General features: G+C 38.7%; 1 protein-coding gene across 8 annotated transcripts in view; it reads left to right on the forward strand.

Annotated features, from left to right (window-relative positions):
* The first annotated feature begins 814 nt into the window (after positions 1–814).
* ube4b (ubiquitination factor E4B, UFD2 homolog (S. cerevisiae)) overlaps positions 815–15,813 on the forward strand; it is a 23,080-nt gene continuing 8,081 nt past the window's right edge. Inside the window, exons 1-16 of one of the 8 annotated variants that reach the window (XM_041273407.1) lie at positions 815–1,084; positions 4,167–4,371; positions 5,554–5,701; positions 6,458–6,545; positions 7,149–7,293; positions 7,648–7,876; positions 8,037–8,462; positions 9,265–9,378; positions 11,018–11,159; positions 11,419–11,519; positions 11,814–11,928; positions 13,054–13,137; positions 14,240–14,296; positions 14,650–14,766; positions 15,103–15,201; positions 15,490–15,603. In XM_041273407.1, the coding sequence (XP_041129341.1) occupies positions 1,061–1,084; positions 4,167–4,371; positions 5,554–5,701; positions 6,458–6,545; positions 7,149–7,293; positions 7,648–7,876; positions 8,037–8,462; positions 9,265–9,378; positions 11,018–11,159; positions 11,419–11,519; positions 11,814–11,928; positions 13,054–13,137; positions 14,240–14,296; positions 14,650–14,766; positions 15,103–15,201; positions 15,490–15,603 (2,208 nt within the window). In that variant the 5' untranslated portion in view covers positions 815–1,060. The remainder of the gene's footprint in view (positions 1,085–4,166; positions 4,372–5,553; positions 5,702–6,457; positions 6,546–7,148; positions 7,294–7,647; positions 7,877–8,036; positions 8,463–9,264; positions 9,379–11,017; positions 11,160–11,418; positions 11,520–11,813; positions 11,929–13,053; positions 13,138–14,239; positions 14,297–14,649; positions 14,767–15,102; positions 15,202–15,489; positions 15,604–15,813) is intronic. The other 7 variants (XM_041273408.1, XM_041273409.1, XM_041273410.1 and 4 more) reach the window with 7 other exon arrangements.

Consider the following 15,813-nt stretch of genomic DNA (forward strand, 5'->3'; position numbering starts at 1 on the left):
GTAACATAACACACAATAAAAAAAAAAGAAAAACTGAAATAAACATCAATTAGCATAATTGAAGTGTAATTCTTGCATTGTTTTTTTTAACATTACGATGGATTTTTCTCCATCTTAAGAAACAGGCCCCCACAGCGTGAAGCTGGTTTCAGATAGGACAGGTTTTTCCCTGCAGCTAAAATGGTCGTTGGGAATTTAAACAGGAGTCAACAAGTTTTTTTTTTAGTTTTTTTTTTTTAAATCCTTTAATGCAAGATGAGGCATTAATTATGGCAACTGGAATTTTAAGTAAAGATGCCAGATGATAAATTAGAAATAGTTTATTTAGAATTGATTTTAAATGTTACAAATGGATGCCCTGTGTTCAGTACAGTGTTTTTTTTGTTTTTTTTTCAAAGGCACTGCACTAATCTGTGCTTAGTAATACTGGGGCCAGTTTCACAAACCACATGTATGCTGAATAACTCACAGAAAGAAAACTAACTACAGCACCCTATTTTCTTTATGAAACCAGGAAAGCAAGATGCCTAGGAATTGCTTGCTTGTGCAGAAGTCCTTTATAAAACTGGTCTCTGCAAAATATGGCAACCATGTGGTTGAGTCTCGTTGCATTGATACTGTCCCTACAGTTTATAAATGCTACCGCTTTTATTTTTTTTTTACTGGGGTCACGACGTGTAATTTGCACCCCCATCCCTGCACAGGCGACAGGGCAGTGGTCGGAATAAGCCCCACCCCTCTGCCGCTGTTGCTGCGCTCCCTATACTAAAGTCGCCCTCGGATTGGTTCTCGTCACCTGTCAGCTCAGACCCCGGTCACGTGATTCAGAACCAAAATGGCCGCCTTGTTGTTTTGATGAATAATACTTTGTGTGTTTGTTTCGTTCTTGACAGAAAGCCATTAGAAAACCGTTTTTAAATTATATTTACTGCTTTTTAAAAAAATATACGCAACCAGACAACAGTCGACCCTATTTCAAATATAATCGACTTAAGACTATGCACTTTTGTTCAATTTAAATTAAAGAGACAGAGTGACATTAAAAATTAAAAGGAAAGCGATGGAAGAACTGAGTGCTGATGAGGTAAGATGTATTTGTCTTTTGTCCTTTTTTTAATAGCTTACTCACATTATTACCCATCCTATGTGTGCATATAGTGCTCTTTGACCATCATTAACTTATAACACGCACATAATATATAACTTGTTATTCAATTAGTCTTTCTTTGTCCGTTCGCTCTTGGAGTTTTATTTTGGTTGGATGCATTTTTTCTGCTAGAAAATAGGTTATGGCTTTGTACTGTAGTATATTTATCAGTTATTTTTAAAATATATAATCACAGCAATAGTTAATTACTGGTACGCATTTTGCAGTCATCTTTTTAACGTCAAGGGTACCGCTACGTCGTTAATTATATATATATATATATATAATTATATATATATATAACACAGTTGTCTTGATCACCGTTTCATAAAACTTTTGCATCCTTTCTAATAAAATGTAATTAAAATACACGATACGCGTTTTCAAAAAACATTTTTCTAAAATTTTCTAAAGTAGTCAGTAGTCAGTAACTTTAAATGCAGTTTTGCATGTCATGTCCTTTTACTGTAGGTTATCTCAAATATACATTCATGCTTGGTATTTGAACGGACTGGCTGATCAGCATTTTTGCCAGTGTTAATTGGACCTTTGTGCTACATTTTCCCCCGTTCTGTAATAGTGGCATTCCTGTTCAGTGCTGGCAGTATACAGTAGTTGTGAAGACAGTGTGAATCTGACATCCGTCCTGTTACGTGAAGACAGTGTGAATCTGACATCCGTCCTGTTACACTAGTTCTTGAACTACTGGTTGTGAAATGTGAGCATTTTCACCATTGCTGTTGTTCATGTGTACTTATTAATACATATGCATACAAAAGTAGGTTTCAGTTACCCTGGTAGCTTTTGCAGCTTTAACTTTGTAATGTGTGGTTTTTAAAAACATGTTTGTATAGGCCTGTTCTACTGTAATCTTGGACTACTCGGTGTTAATTCTACAGTAATCCATATCTAAAACATCATCCAGCTGAAATTATGCTTGCATAATTTGTGACAACATTTCAAAAGTAAGGAATCAGATGCAGTTATTACATCAAGTCATTTGGTTTAATAATGGCACCAGGGGGTAAGCTTCAGGAGTCTTGTAGTTCAAAGCTGCCTTATGCTTTTTTAAAAAACATTAACTGGCACAATATTCTGTGTATAAACTAATGTTGTGGAATAGAGCAGGATTCAGGTTTGAATTTCTGTTTTAGTAACTATTGTGCCTTAAAGAATTCTGTGGTGCTCCTGGTCTAATATGCTATTTAGCTAACCTTTTGTATTTGTTAATAAGCATTTAATGTGAACTGATCAATACAGTACTAGTTCTTTTTATCAAATCTAATTCTCTCAGATACCGTGGATCGGATTATTATTTTATTTTTTTGAGATTACAATTGACCCTATTAGGAATGTAACTGGATTATGATTGCATAATTTGTAGCCAAATTTTGTGTCCCTCTGTATCAGTGTATCAGGAGGTTATCAGGAGGTTGTTTAATCTTTAGACCTCTATTTTGACCAAGTCCCCCATGTTCTGTGTATTAGTTTTTTTGTTATTTTATGTGCAGTTGTTTTCCTACCATAACATTTCTTACTATATAGGCTAAGATTTGTTATTAGTTGTAAACTGTGCTATATCTAGGGAAATTCATTGTATGATTAGTCAGCCTGGTAAACGTTTAATCTCTTCAATATTTGAAACTTAACAAATTCAAATGTTGACCAGACACAGTATGAAATATCTGACAAACCAAGCCCCATAAATCAATGTAGCGATCATTAGAGTACGTGATCTTAAAATTAAAACTTGATAAGTGCTAATGTCATTTTCCAAATGTTTATTTTTTCCCTGAAAAGTAGATAGACAGAGACTACCAGAACAGGCTGGTGTCAAAGAAAAAAAACTGCACGCAGTTAGTGTGAGCTGTGTTAAGACAAGACTCCATGGAAATGTACGGTGTTCTAGATAAGTGTTGACACCTGGGAGTGGGGGAGGGAATGGATACTGTAGTCCTTCAGTTAGGCAGGGTTGTTGTCCACCAGTGCTAGCATAGAATTGGGAAATCACAAGCTATGTTTCCCCCAGCTCCATTACTGTCAGTAATTATTAGCTGTTGGTAAACCTATTCTGCATGTGTTGCTTGCTCCATACTGAGTTGATGATGAAACTGCACTGACACTTTGCACTGAGAGTAAACAACCCACCGCGCCCCCCCCACCCCCTTTGTCAATTTTCATGTAGGCTATATAGCTACATTCACATCCTATTAAGTTTTGGAATAGCAGTATTGTTGGGAATAAAAGGTTCCCTTTAAACAGACTTGTTTTTGGCAGAGAGTATTTTAGGAATAGCTGAGTCAGCAACGAGCCACTTGGAGTAAGCAAGTCTATTGTCATGAGTGCAGTATTCTGATGGCATTCTGGTATGTGGTCTGGTCTCTTGTACTTGGTGTCCATACAGTAACTATTATTTATTATTAGTAATGTGGTATACGGCTTATCCCCCCCCCCCCCCCCCCCCCCCCCCCCCCCCCCCCCCCCCCCCCCCCCCCCCCCCCCCCACACCCCACCCCCCCCCCCCTTTGTAATTACATTTTTATTGAAAAACAGTATACAAAATGAACAGAAGGTAATGCCATCTTGTCTTACCTTTTTGCTAGCTCCATTGTTTGACCTCATTGAGGTGAATATCATGTTGGGTCCCTGCTTTTTCTAACTTAACCAATTTATCTTGGATGTGGTTCAGCCCTGGTAAGTTCTACTAGCACCCTACTTGTGTGAGAGGTACACAGCATGGGGGTTTGATTCACAGCAAATCTTCCTGTATCTTGATGTTCCCTGCAGTTCGTCACTGGCAAAGTTCACAGTCTGTCCAGGAAATGCATTGGACATCTAATCTGATTTATGTGGATAAGCTGGATCAGTAGCAATGACCACATTTTGCAATTTAACCCTTTTTATATATCTGCAGTACCCGTTATGCTGTGTAAATTGAGTACCTGAAATATACAATAATCAGTTATCCAATGCTTCACAAGAGTAGCTTTCCATATTGATTTATTTTACCTTCTTCCAGATCCGGAGAAGACGCCTTGCCCGACTTGCAGGCGGACAGAGCTCTCAGCCCACCACTCCTCTCAGCACTCCCCTCACCTCTCCACAGAGAGAGAACCCTCCTGGACCTCCCACAGCCCCCTCACCAGCTGCGCCCGGCCCATCCCACTACCTGGGGCTCAGCATTCACAACATGACCCCTGCTACGTCTCCCATCGGAGCATCAGGTATACCAAATGTTTCATGATTTAGTAAACGATCCCCTCGAGTGGCTCACGTGGTAAAAGCACAGCCGCATGGTGTGCAGGGTGAGTCATGTGTCCTGGCTGTGCAGAGTTGCCAGTCTTCACTGGAGATTCCAAAGGGAGCGTCGCATTGGCTCTGGCGCACACTAAGGTTACCTGCAGGGACTGTTTCTCCTCATCGCGCTACAGCGAAGCCTGCTGGCCAGGTAACCAGTGAGCTCAAAAGCAGACACTTATAGAGCTGGCCTTTGTCCTACGAGGCCGGTAGCTTGCTGACATCTGCTCTCATTCCTGGGTGTAGAAGAGGAAGCTTGGTCGTGGGATCGGCGGACGCCCACTGGACCTTCGGATCTCTTAAGATGTGTGGGGAATTGCTGTGTGGGGGGGGGGGGGGAATGATTCGACATTCCAAATTGGGAAGAAAATCAGGGGTAAAATAATTGGGCACACTGCATTTTTATATACGTATATAAAAAATAACAATTTGATGTAACAAAGTGCTGTACTTTATAGTGAGACAACAGTAAGACATAATTAAGAAGTACAGAAGACAGGATTTTCAATTCCAATTTCTTTTTAATGTGTGCCGGTTTCTGTGCAATCAGGTAACTTGTTTAATTAGTTAATGCCAAGCATTTAAGCAGTATATTCTGTACTGTAATGTTTAGTTGAAAAATGGTGCACTGTAAAACCCAGCTTATTTTGACCTTTCAGACAGTCAGATAAAGCTTGAATTCTGTCCCTGTCACAAAACCCGATTTACAGCCCAAATATCTACTGTACTAATGTGCTTTTACTAACGCACTGATGGAAGTTGTGGGTCTGTGTTAATCGTGGAGGATCGGCGTTTTTATGCAGATAGCCTAGTGAGGTACCACGATACTGCATGTGCTATTGAATTATGAGCTCCCTGAAGTGATAATCAAACGTGCAAATCAGAAATGAAAACACGAACGTGTTGCTGTTTAGAATTTCAAGTGTTTTTGTACATAAGATCTCTTCCTTGGGACCTACAAGTTGAGGCAGCCCATTTTCTGTTTTTCAGCCTTTTGTGTTTAGATGGAAAAGATTACACACCAAACATTTAAGGTGAAAATGGACAACTGTTAACAGGAGCCAAGTGCTAATTCCAGGGATGTTGGTTATTTTTGTTCTTTTCCCCAGGAGTTGCTTGCCGGAGTCAGAGTAGTGAGGGGGTGAGTTCTCTCAGCAGCTCTCCCTCAAACAGCTTGGAAACCCAATCCCAGTCCCTCTCCAGATCTCAGAGCATGGACATCGACAGTGTTTCCTGTGAAAAAAGGTCAAGTTCTTGGTACATGCAACAAACAATAGAAAAATCCGCCTTCAATACTCCAAAAATATTGAGTAGCTTTAAATCTTAATGTTCTGAAATACGCGTAGCTTGCCATCTTACTTCAGGAGTAAAATGTACTTTTAGACACTAGATAGGTGTTAGATAACACCACGCATAAATTTTAGTGTTGTCTGGTAAATTATTTAATTTGGGTAGAAGTGTAATAAATGAAGTGAAAAGACCTGGGAGTTTATATCAACCATTCATATTGTAGCTCTTGCTTTTGGATTCCATTGTTCAGTAACCACAAGAAGAATGTTTTTGCATTGGTTTAAAGTGCAATGCGGAGCTTTTGAGACAGTGGAATGCCCTTCTTGAATCTAAAAGAGAGGCCCCATTCAGCAGCAGCAAATGAACTAGCGTCTAACCGAGAAACAAAGATGTTTTCATTATCACAGGCCTACAGTAGGACAATCTCTTAAACTGATTCAGATATCTTGGTAGCCTAGAAAACACTACTGTAACTAAACAGAAAATGCACTTGGAATAATTTTATATATGTGTGGTTTATTCCAAGAACTTCACCACACTTAATATCCTGTTTGGGATCTGTGCAAGATCTTGGCTTTTCTTGAACATTTCTGGTGTGCTCTCAGGCGAGTGCTTTTGAGCTTTGTAAACTATTAGTATTTTAAAGCAGTTTTAGCACTAATTCAACTCAAGACCACAAACAGAGAACGGTAAGTTTAACGTGTTCCCTTTTTGCTTGCACAGCATGTCCCAGGTGGATGTTGACTCAGGAATTGAAAATATGGAGGTTGAGGAGAGTGATCGCAGAGAAAAGAGGAGCCTTACAGTCAAGGTAAGAATATCTAGATTAGGGACTGTGATGGGCAGACATGGTGTTATTTGTTTTGTAGCAAGGAAAGCATTTTAAGGAGAAACCTTTCCTGCACAAAGAAGAAACCGAGGACAGCTTTGTGGTGTGCAAGCTGTGGTCTTTACAGACAGAGATAAGGCAGAACAGTTAAGGTCAGCTAGGAGAAGGCATGCCGCATTTAGTGTTAAGTAAAATTTTGCTGCAAATGGAATGTGCAGTGTGAACTGCTTTCTCCTCTAATTACTTATATTCCAGTTGTTTTCTTCTCGGAGGGCTAACCAAGCTTCTGTCCTTCCTCCGAGTAACCCTTCTGATCCCATTACACGCTTGCAGTCATATTTCCATTTGCTAATAAATCTCCCAGCTTTGTTTTTCCTTAATCCTTCTGTTTTTTGAAATGCTATGTTGTTTCATACTTGTTTCCCCGCAACTATAAAATGACCTTCGTTTACAGCTTCTGCTGCAAATGCAAAGGGAATTTCAAAAACAGGCTAATCCCTCGGTCCAGTTTCAAAACACACAAGCATTGGTAATCTTGAATTAATCACATACACTCATTTAATGCCTCCTTTATTTGTTTTTAAGGAATCTTCTTCGGATTCTGAAGTGTCGGAGGAGCAGGCACTCCAGGTCATCTGTAAGATCCTCAGAGTCTCCTGGAAGGAGAGGGACAGGGATGTCATTTTCCTTCCGATACTTGCTGCTGAATTCACACGGGATCCTAAAGAAGGTATAGTGGGAGAGCTTTTCAGAACAGAACTAATTTAATATGTTTCGGATTTCTAATGTTTGTAGTACAGTTCTAAACAACAATGGCATGCAGACTTTCATCACAGTTTGGAAGATCCCAAGTTGTTTTGCCGAACAGTGTGATAACTGCACGATTCCTGAATTGCCATAAATTAATTTTACACTGGAGAACAAATTTGACTTAATTAGACAATAATTAAACCTGGTAACTTTTAAAATGGCATTTATTTCATGACTACAGTGTGGTGCAAGTTGTTCATTTGATAATTTCTCCTGGTTGCACAAAAATGTTCTAGTTAACCTTGACTTTGATTGGTATTTTTTTTTTTTAAAGTTTGTTCAGATTTTAAGGACTTAATTGGCCAGATTTTAATGGAGGTTCTCATGATGTCCACACAAGCGAGAGAGAACAATCCTTTTGCCAGTTTGACCGCTACATCACAGCCAATCGCTGCAGCTGCCAAATCTCCTGATAGACATCTGGTTCTGAACCCTTCCTCGAGCCAAGGAACAAGCCCCATGCTTACCAATGTAGGATCGTTTGGGGCCAGCTCTCTCTCAAGGCAAGTGAATGATTTTATCACCATCACACACACTTACTAGGCAAATCTAGAAAGTTATTTTATATATTACACACACACACACACACTAGGAAACATGAAATAGTGTAAACTTTATGTCTAACTTGTTTTACTGCTTCCTTGTTTTGCAATATTATTGTAGTCTGTACGGGACTAGTCCAGATCCGCAGGCATTCACCTCTGCTGTGATGACTGCTCCATCCCAATCTTCAGCCCCCTTGACAGTGCCGTCTCCCACCTCCCACTCCTCTCCTGCGAGTTCTTCAGCACCACTGCCCATTTCCCAGAGGTACCGTCCATATGCTGTTGGCTACCCCTGGGCTTTCTCCACCTCTCCCAGCCCAAGATCCACAGCAGTAAGCCATGCAGCCCCTGCAGCTTCCTCCTCCTCCTCCTCCACTGGGATTTGTGTTTCCCAAAGTCCACAAGTCATGGCTACGAGTCCCCTGGCCGTCCCAGCCAGCTCTCCTAGGCCGAGGCGGCCCACATCGATGCCTCCACCGTTAGTCCCAGGCTCTCCCAGCACTGCTGCTCAACAACCCTCACTCGTAAACAGGATACCATCTAGGTATTTCCCCACTTGCCAGTGTGAACAGCAAGCACACAATTAAAAACTGCTCCTTAAAGCGTGCTTGTTTTTTAATATATATTTGATTTGACAAACTAACTGTTGCTTTGAATGTGCTTTTTATACTCCAGCAGTTGTTTTAATTCCACCCAGATTATCTGGTCACCCACTCAAATATTTAAAAGAAAAACAAAGCTGCTGTTCGGTTTGCTGGACCTAAATACAGATTAAATTGTGGTTTCTGCCCGAGTTGGTGTAAGGTATCTCCGGAATGGCATGACTTTTCTAGTGGTGGTTCTGTTTTGAAACCCAATACATTTAGATAAGTGTTTTCTTTATTCACTCATACTCATATTCATGCAAATTTTGAATGTAGCATGTAGATGGAATATATTTTCTAACCCTGATTTTATGACTGTTTTTGGCTTGCAGTGCAACCATGACTGTTTTTTATAATCATCGTCTTGTCCTAATAACAGATTAAATGATTTTTAAAAAAAAGTAACTTTTCACTTCTTCCTAATGAAATCTCTGGTGGGCTTGATTTAATTCAGAGAAGGATCAATTGTTTTTGTCTCGGTTGATGTGGAAATTGTTTGTACTCATCTTTGTTACGCAAACAAGCTGTTATTGCTTGCTGTATAAAGCATTCAGTGAACGCCAGCTTTTGGTTGCATAATCCCGTATTCTTTTCTTTCGTGGCTCATTTTACCTTTGCTTACTCGTCCTTCTTTACCTGTTTCATTCCATTATTCTTTGCCCCTGTTTTTTTCTTCATTATTTTTTCCCTTCCATGTCCTAGTATCTACGACAGCCCCCTCTCCCTCCTCTTCTTTGCCCTTTCTGATGTTTCTGAGGACAGCAGTGACGATGAGGCAGAGGAGGAAGATTTTTCTAGGGTCCAGTTTGGGTCCAGGTACCTGCGTGATTGAGTGTGCAGTAACTGGCATGCTTGGACCTACAGTACAGGAACTAACCGCGTGTACTGGTGTGCTCAGAGAAGTGTGATCTGCTTATACTTGGCATCACTTCTGTGATTTTATCATTTAAAAAAAAATCCAAGATTGCAGGCAGAGTATGGAAATAAATGTGAGCATTAACAATACTAACAAGGGGTACCAAGTCATTTAGTGTGATTGTCCCCTAATAAAAATGAGCCTTTCTGCTCTAGAGCCAGGTTTAAACAGGTGATACAGCACAAAGTATTTCATGGGTTTAAACTTGATTTAGAAGAATAAATTGTTATTTGAGAATAAGGGAGCCTCCTTGTTTTATATTCTGAAGCTGGGTGATTTTTAGCTGTGTTGGAAAGTGAGAAAACGTATTGGCTCAAAAAAAAAAAAAAGCATGCTTATTATGTCATGCTTTGGTATTCTTAATCTTTAACAATCCTCATTTAAAATTGGTTATGCTGTTTTAGTTCTGTATAGTTTTTTTTTTTTTTCACAAGGTGGCTGCATGACTTGAGTGCTGGATTGATTTTTGTATAATCTTACTGGCTATATTTTATTTAACTATAACATTATTTCCTTATTTCTATCTTGGGGTCTCCAAAGCTTTCTTAACCCCTATCAAGTTGATCTGTCCTTGCTATGGAAAACATTCTTCTGCTTGCAGTGTTTTGAAACCAACTTCTCAGCATAATGCAATCACTGTGTTGACAGTGGGAGCATTCTTCCATAGCTTTCAAATTGTATTACTGTGTCTTTTAATGGAACAGTATGCACTCATCATAGTTGAGGACGGTAATCAATACAGAAGACAATCATCTATTTTCTTTATAGATGTATATTCCAGTGTTGACTGGGAAATGTGTCTGTTACTAGCAGTAATTAAAATACCTTTTCAGTACCAGGGTTCTTTTTTTTTTTTTTTTACTCGCCACGTGCAAACAGCTGACTTGGAGACATTAGCCTAACATATTACATGAATGGGTATATTCTGCTACTGATATTAATGGTGAGGCAGCCACATGTTGACACAGTGCATAATGTGCCTGGGAAAATTTGACATCATTGACCCACTTGGACTGTAAAATTCTACTCCTTCAGGTATGTAATAAAAAAAATGCATAGTTTTTTTTTTAAAAAGGTATAATACAACTTTGTGTAATTGTGTGCAGCATGAATGGTTCTGTAATGATCTCCCTCAAGTATATTGATGTATCGGGCTGATTTGACTACCCTGTCGCTATATAAAGTTGATCTTTGATGATTTCTGCTTGGGAATGTTACAGTCTAGAGCACAATAATGATAAAATTGTTAAGACATTTCATTGAGTATCTGCATCTGGGCATAAAAGGAGGTGACTGATTTTTTTATGTACTTATGTTGCACTGAGGTCTGCTTATCTAAATGAGTTTTAAAAATCTAAACTTAAATTATTTAGAGCTTCGGAGGATGTAGATGTAGGTTTCTCTGTCTGTATCTCTACAGACAATGCGATTTAATGTTTTAATTAAGATAACTGCACATTCTTATCTTTCATTGGTGTGAGTCCCATGTGCAAAAGCTTTGCATCTGTTGATTTAATTCACTGAATTTGTTTCCTTTAGTAGCCTTGGTACATCGAGTGGTGTTGTAACTGATTCTGGAAGTGACCGCTTTACCATTGAAGCATGCAAAGAGACGGAGATGCTGAACTACCTCATTGAACGCTTTGAGAGTGTTGGAATGGAAGAGAGGAAAGCTCCAAAGGTAACTGCTTCACAAAACAGTCGAAACTGTACAGTGGTGCTTTTGCTTACATGTGAACATTGTATTAGCAGAATTAGCAGAATATTTGCCTGTACTCAATTTGCTACCTACTTATTTTTGTATATGGAATTCTTCTTTGGTTTGATTAAGCATCTTAAGTGTTAGTGGTTGTAAGAGTTTTTTTGGTTCAGAATGAGATACATTGTTATGTGACTGGTCTGAAATCCTGTATTGAATAACAATGTCTGTTTTGTTTCAGATGTGCAGCCAGCCACATGCCAGTCAACTGCTAAGCAACATTCGATCTCAGTGTGTTTCCCATGCTGCTTTGGTGCTGCAGGGAGCATTAACACAGCCGAGGTAAACTCTGATGTAACACCGTTTACATGACAATACTGTACATGCACTAACTGGAAACTGAAAGACCTCCTTTTTACATTTTAATGATGGTGACATTATACAAATTCTGTGTCTCAAAGAATATATTTTATTAATAATATTCAGGCTTTCTATAGTGGCTAGTTAAATGCCGCTGTGGGTTGGATGCAGCCTGTATTGTGCTATTATGTTACATAATGTATACTTAATGGTTATGCAGCCTCTGTAAAACTTTTTGGCAGAAACCAATGACTTCCTTGCTCTTTGATTTAAAAGGTCGTTGCTGCAGCAGTCTCTGCTCGTACCGTACATGCTGTGCCGGAACCTGCCTTACGGCTTCATTCAAGAACTGGTTAGAATGACTCACCAGGACGAAGAGGTTTTCAAACAGGTTTGGTTTCTGAATGTTAAATAAGTTAACGTGCACTGGATGTTTTTTTTTGTTAATTTTGTGTATCAAAAATACAATATACATAACGCTCTTGGTCAATAAGTGTACACTGTATATTGATGTCAGTTACCGTATGATTTTGTGCTCTCTCTATTGTCTAGAAACACTTCATTTAAGCCTCCTTTGCAATGATAACAGTATTGCTGACTCTATTTAAACACAACTATGTAATGTGGCTTCTGAATTGTTTAAAGTGTATGGCTGCTAAAAGGTTAACCTTTTTTTGTGTGTGTGTGATTCACCTCAACAGTATACATGCAGAATGTAGTTTAGAATAAATGCTTACGACATCAGTAACTGTTGTAAGCAGCTGGTATTTTCTGCAATTTAATCCTACTGAAATAAAGTCTTTGAGAGTGCCATGCGGTTAAAGGGACATAAAAGCAGACAGAAAATGCTGTTGTCATGTTATTTTTGCTCCAAGTACTGTTGCTTGTGTCTTTAGTGAAATGTTACCCATGCTTGTCTATAGAAAAGCAGACAAGTTGCCATTAGAAACGTAGGTGTTTGAAAATAGAAAGGTGATCAGGGCCCTGTGATAGAGTAAAGTGGCCTTTATTATGTGAGCCATTGTTAAAGCTGACTTTGAGGCCACTCCTCATTCTCTCCCCGTCAGAGGATTGTCAACCATTCACCTCTTCTCTTTAGACAAGAGACTTTTTAGAGTTTTGACTTATTTACATGCAGTCCGACATTTCAAGTCATAGTTGTCCTGAAAATTCATATCCTACTCTTTTGTTTCATGACTCGTTTAAACTGCTGGAGGTGAGATTGGTTCAGTTAAGTGAATTAAGAGTATAGGTGGAATCGAGACCAGGAGGTCTTCAGACTTTGATATCTGGAATTGTGCTCCCCTGCTGTAGAGCAACCCTCTCCTCGATGTCGGTCCACACCTTTCAGATTGCACTAAGAAGAGGTAGAGGCTGCTGAACAGAAACTGAAATGCAGTTTGTGCTGAATGTGTGCTTTCCTGTTCCACATGCAAGCAGGTTTTCTTTTTGAGCCACAAACGCACACAGAGGTTCCCTCCTCATCTCACATTTCCAGCAACGTCTTCTTTTTCAGATCTTTGTTCCAATTCTACAAGGATTGGCCCTTGCTGTCAAAGAGTGTTCCTTTGACAGTGACAACTTCAAATATCCTTTAATGGTAAGAGAACAGTTGCTATAAGTATGTGAATGTGGCTTGGATGTGATTTATTAAGTTTGAATGTTACTTTTAATCATGATAAAATGAATAAATGGGTGAAATTATTCTACATGGTGTTTTTTTAACATGATCTGCCAGGATGTATTACTAGTCTTCTGAAAACCTTTGTATTAATAAAATATGTCACTTTTACAACTCATAATTGGTCTCTGAAAAGATTTAACAGTGCACTGTAATGTGATGGGAGTCCTTATAGCTCCCTAATGCTACTGGAATTGGCAGTTTCCTTCTATTTATTTGCATTCCAGTGAAAAGAAATTCTACAAATTTACAATCCCTCAATTGTTGAGCTGAAAGCCCACAGCCTTTGTTTAATAGAATGCTTTCTCTGTATTAGCCTTCCAGATTGGCAGTTTAACATTAGCACTTATTTTAAGTACACACAAAGGAATCCATTGCAAAGAGAATAAGGCACAAAAGAGCATGTCCCTTTTACTGGACATTTTCCATCCAAGTTTAGCACCAAACGTTTTGCCTTGTAATAGTCTAGATGTTAAGAACCCTTTTTAGTTTTTTACCTCTGACTTGGTTCCCTAAAGTGAAGTGAATAGACAAACAGAGTCAATGCACCAGCACAACTCAATATAGCTCATTTTTCATGTTAATATTCCCACTGTTAACATACCGTACGTAGGTATTGGTGAGAACATTGAGCCTGGCATTCATTGACTAGTTTAATATGCCTGCTTGTGACATTTCTAAATGTTAAATATTTAGCAATTCTGTATTAAATATGTAATGTGTGCATGGAATACTAATCTCTGAATTGGCAATATCGCTCCATGAATTTAAAGGAAGTATTTAAAAGTAAGCTTATTTGTTAAATACTTCACTTAAAGTTAACTCTAACCAAGTGGATATTACAGATCAACTGTACCAAGATCCCCAAGTCTGTTTAAAAGCAGTTCACCCTTCTCCTTCAACCTGTTGGCGTTTTCTTGTAATATCAAGAAATCCAACAATTTTAAGATGTTTACGCTCGTGCTCTTGAATTATTTTTTTGGAAAGATATTCTTATTTTGAATTACTACTTTTATTGCAGGCTTTAGCGGAACTCTGTGAAATAAAGTTTGGAAAGACTCACCCTGTGTGCAGTTTGGTAAGTTTTTATGAGGAATTTAAAATATTTTTGTATCTTCAGTTAAGGAAGGAAAGGGAATGTGTTTTTGGACTGCTTTGATACCATGTTGGTGACTTAAAACGTTCATAAAGGGCTAAGGAAAATGATGAGAGTACTAATATACTAAATATTATTACTGTAAGTGAACTTGCAATTCATTAAGAGATTTTAAATGGGGCAAAGTCATGACATGCTATAGTATTGCTGCTGTGTATTCAAGTATTATATGGTTCAGGTTGATAGTAGTGTTCCTATGCAATGTCAACAGTGTATGTGTTGCATCATTCTAGCATGAGAGAGGGTATTAACACGTGTTCTGTGTTCCTGTGTAGATCACGTCACTGCCACTGTGGTGCCCGGATTCTCTGAGCCTGGGGTCAGGCAGAGAGCTCCAGAGACTGTCATATATTGGCGCTTTCTTCAGCCTGTCTGTTTTTGCTGAAGATGATGTAAGTAGGGAATTTTATTGCACTTATTTGTCTTTATTTTAGACCACACTATTCAAAAGGGTTAAAATAAGTTGTTAAGGCAATGGATCTGAACACTGCCACACCTGAATTATTGATCCCTTTTACTTACATCACTACATACTGCAAGAGCTGGAAAGAGCTTGGAGATTAGAGCTGGTTTAGGGTGGTTTATTAAGGTTTTGTGCTTGTTGATGACCATATGGGGTAGTATATGAGATACTAGATATCAGCTGCATCTCTCTTTGAGCCACGATCAGTTTGTGGCATATTTGTGTAGCTGATATTCCATGTTTTTGTCTTTTTGTCTTGTTTCAGACAAAAGTGGGAGACAAATATTTCTCAGGACCTGCGATTACCCTTGAGAATACTAAACTGGTCAGTCAATCTTTGCAGCATTATCTGGAATCAGCAAGGGTGGGTATTCACATCCTTCACTACTTCTGGTTTCACTTCCACAGAGTATACATTTAAATGTTCTCACTTTCCAGTGAACCACAATGGGTAAAAAAAACAAAACAATCTGCCCAGCCTATTGCAAAAAAAGTGTACCGTACTGTAGAGTTTCAAACTGGAGATCATGTAAGAATTATCTTACAGTAGGTGTTTTGAGTCTGTATAGTTTGAGATCCCTATATTTTATATTAATGTTTTATGTGTTTAAGTTATAGTAGTTTGTAAATTGACTCTTGACTCTATTTCCAGGGCGATCTTTTTAAAATCCTGCATAACATTTTACTGAATGGGGAGACCAGGGAGGCTGCTTTAAACTACATGGCGGCTGTGGTCAATCGAAACATAAAGAAAGCGCAGATACAGGTAATTTTTCTTTTCTGTCAATATTCCTCTATTTTGATTTCAGTGAAGTCCACCTAGCAGTGAAGGATTTACTCGAACTAATAAATAAAATGAATTAGTTACATAGTGATATAAATCACTATTTTTAATATTCTTTATTATGTACGATTCTGTGATAGTAAAGACCTAGGTGGTTGCATGTTTTTGTGAGCAAAACTTTAGCATTGAATA

Source organism: Polyodon spathula, chromosome 16, assembly GCF_017654505.1.
Source record: "Polyodon spathula isolate WHYD16114869_AA chromosome 16, ASM1765450v1, whole genome shotgun sequence".
In the NCBI taxonomy this organism is placed as follows: domain Eukaryota; kingdom Metazoa; phylum Chordata; class Actinopteri; order Acipenseriformes; family Polyodontidae; genus Polyodon; species Polyodon spathula.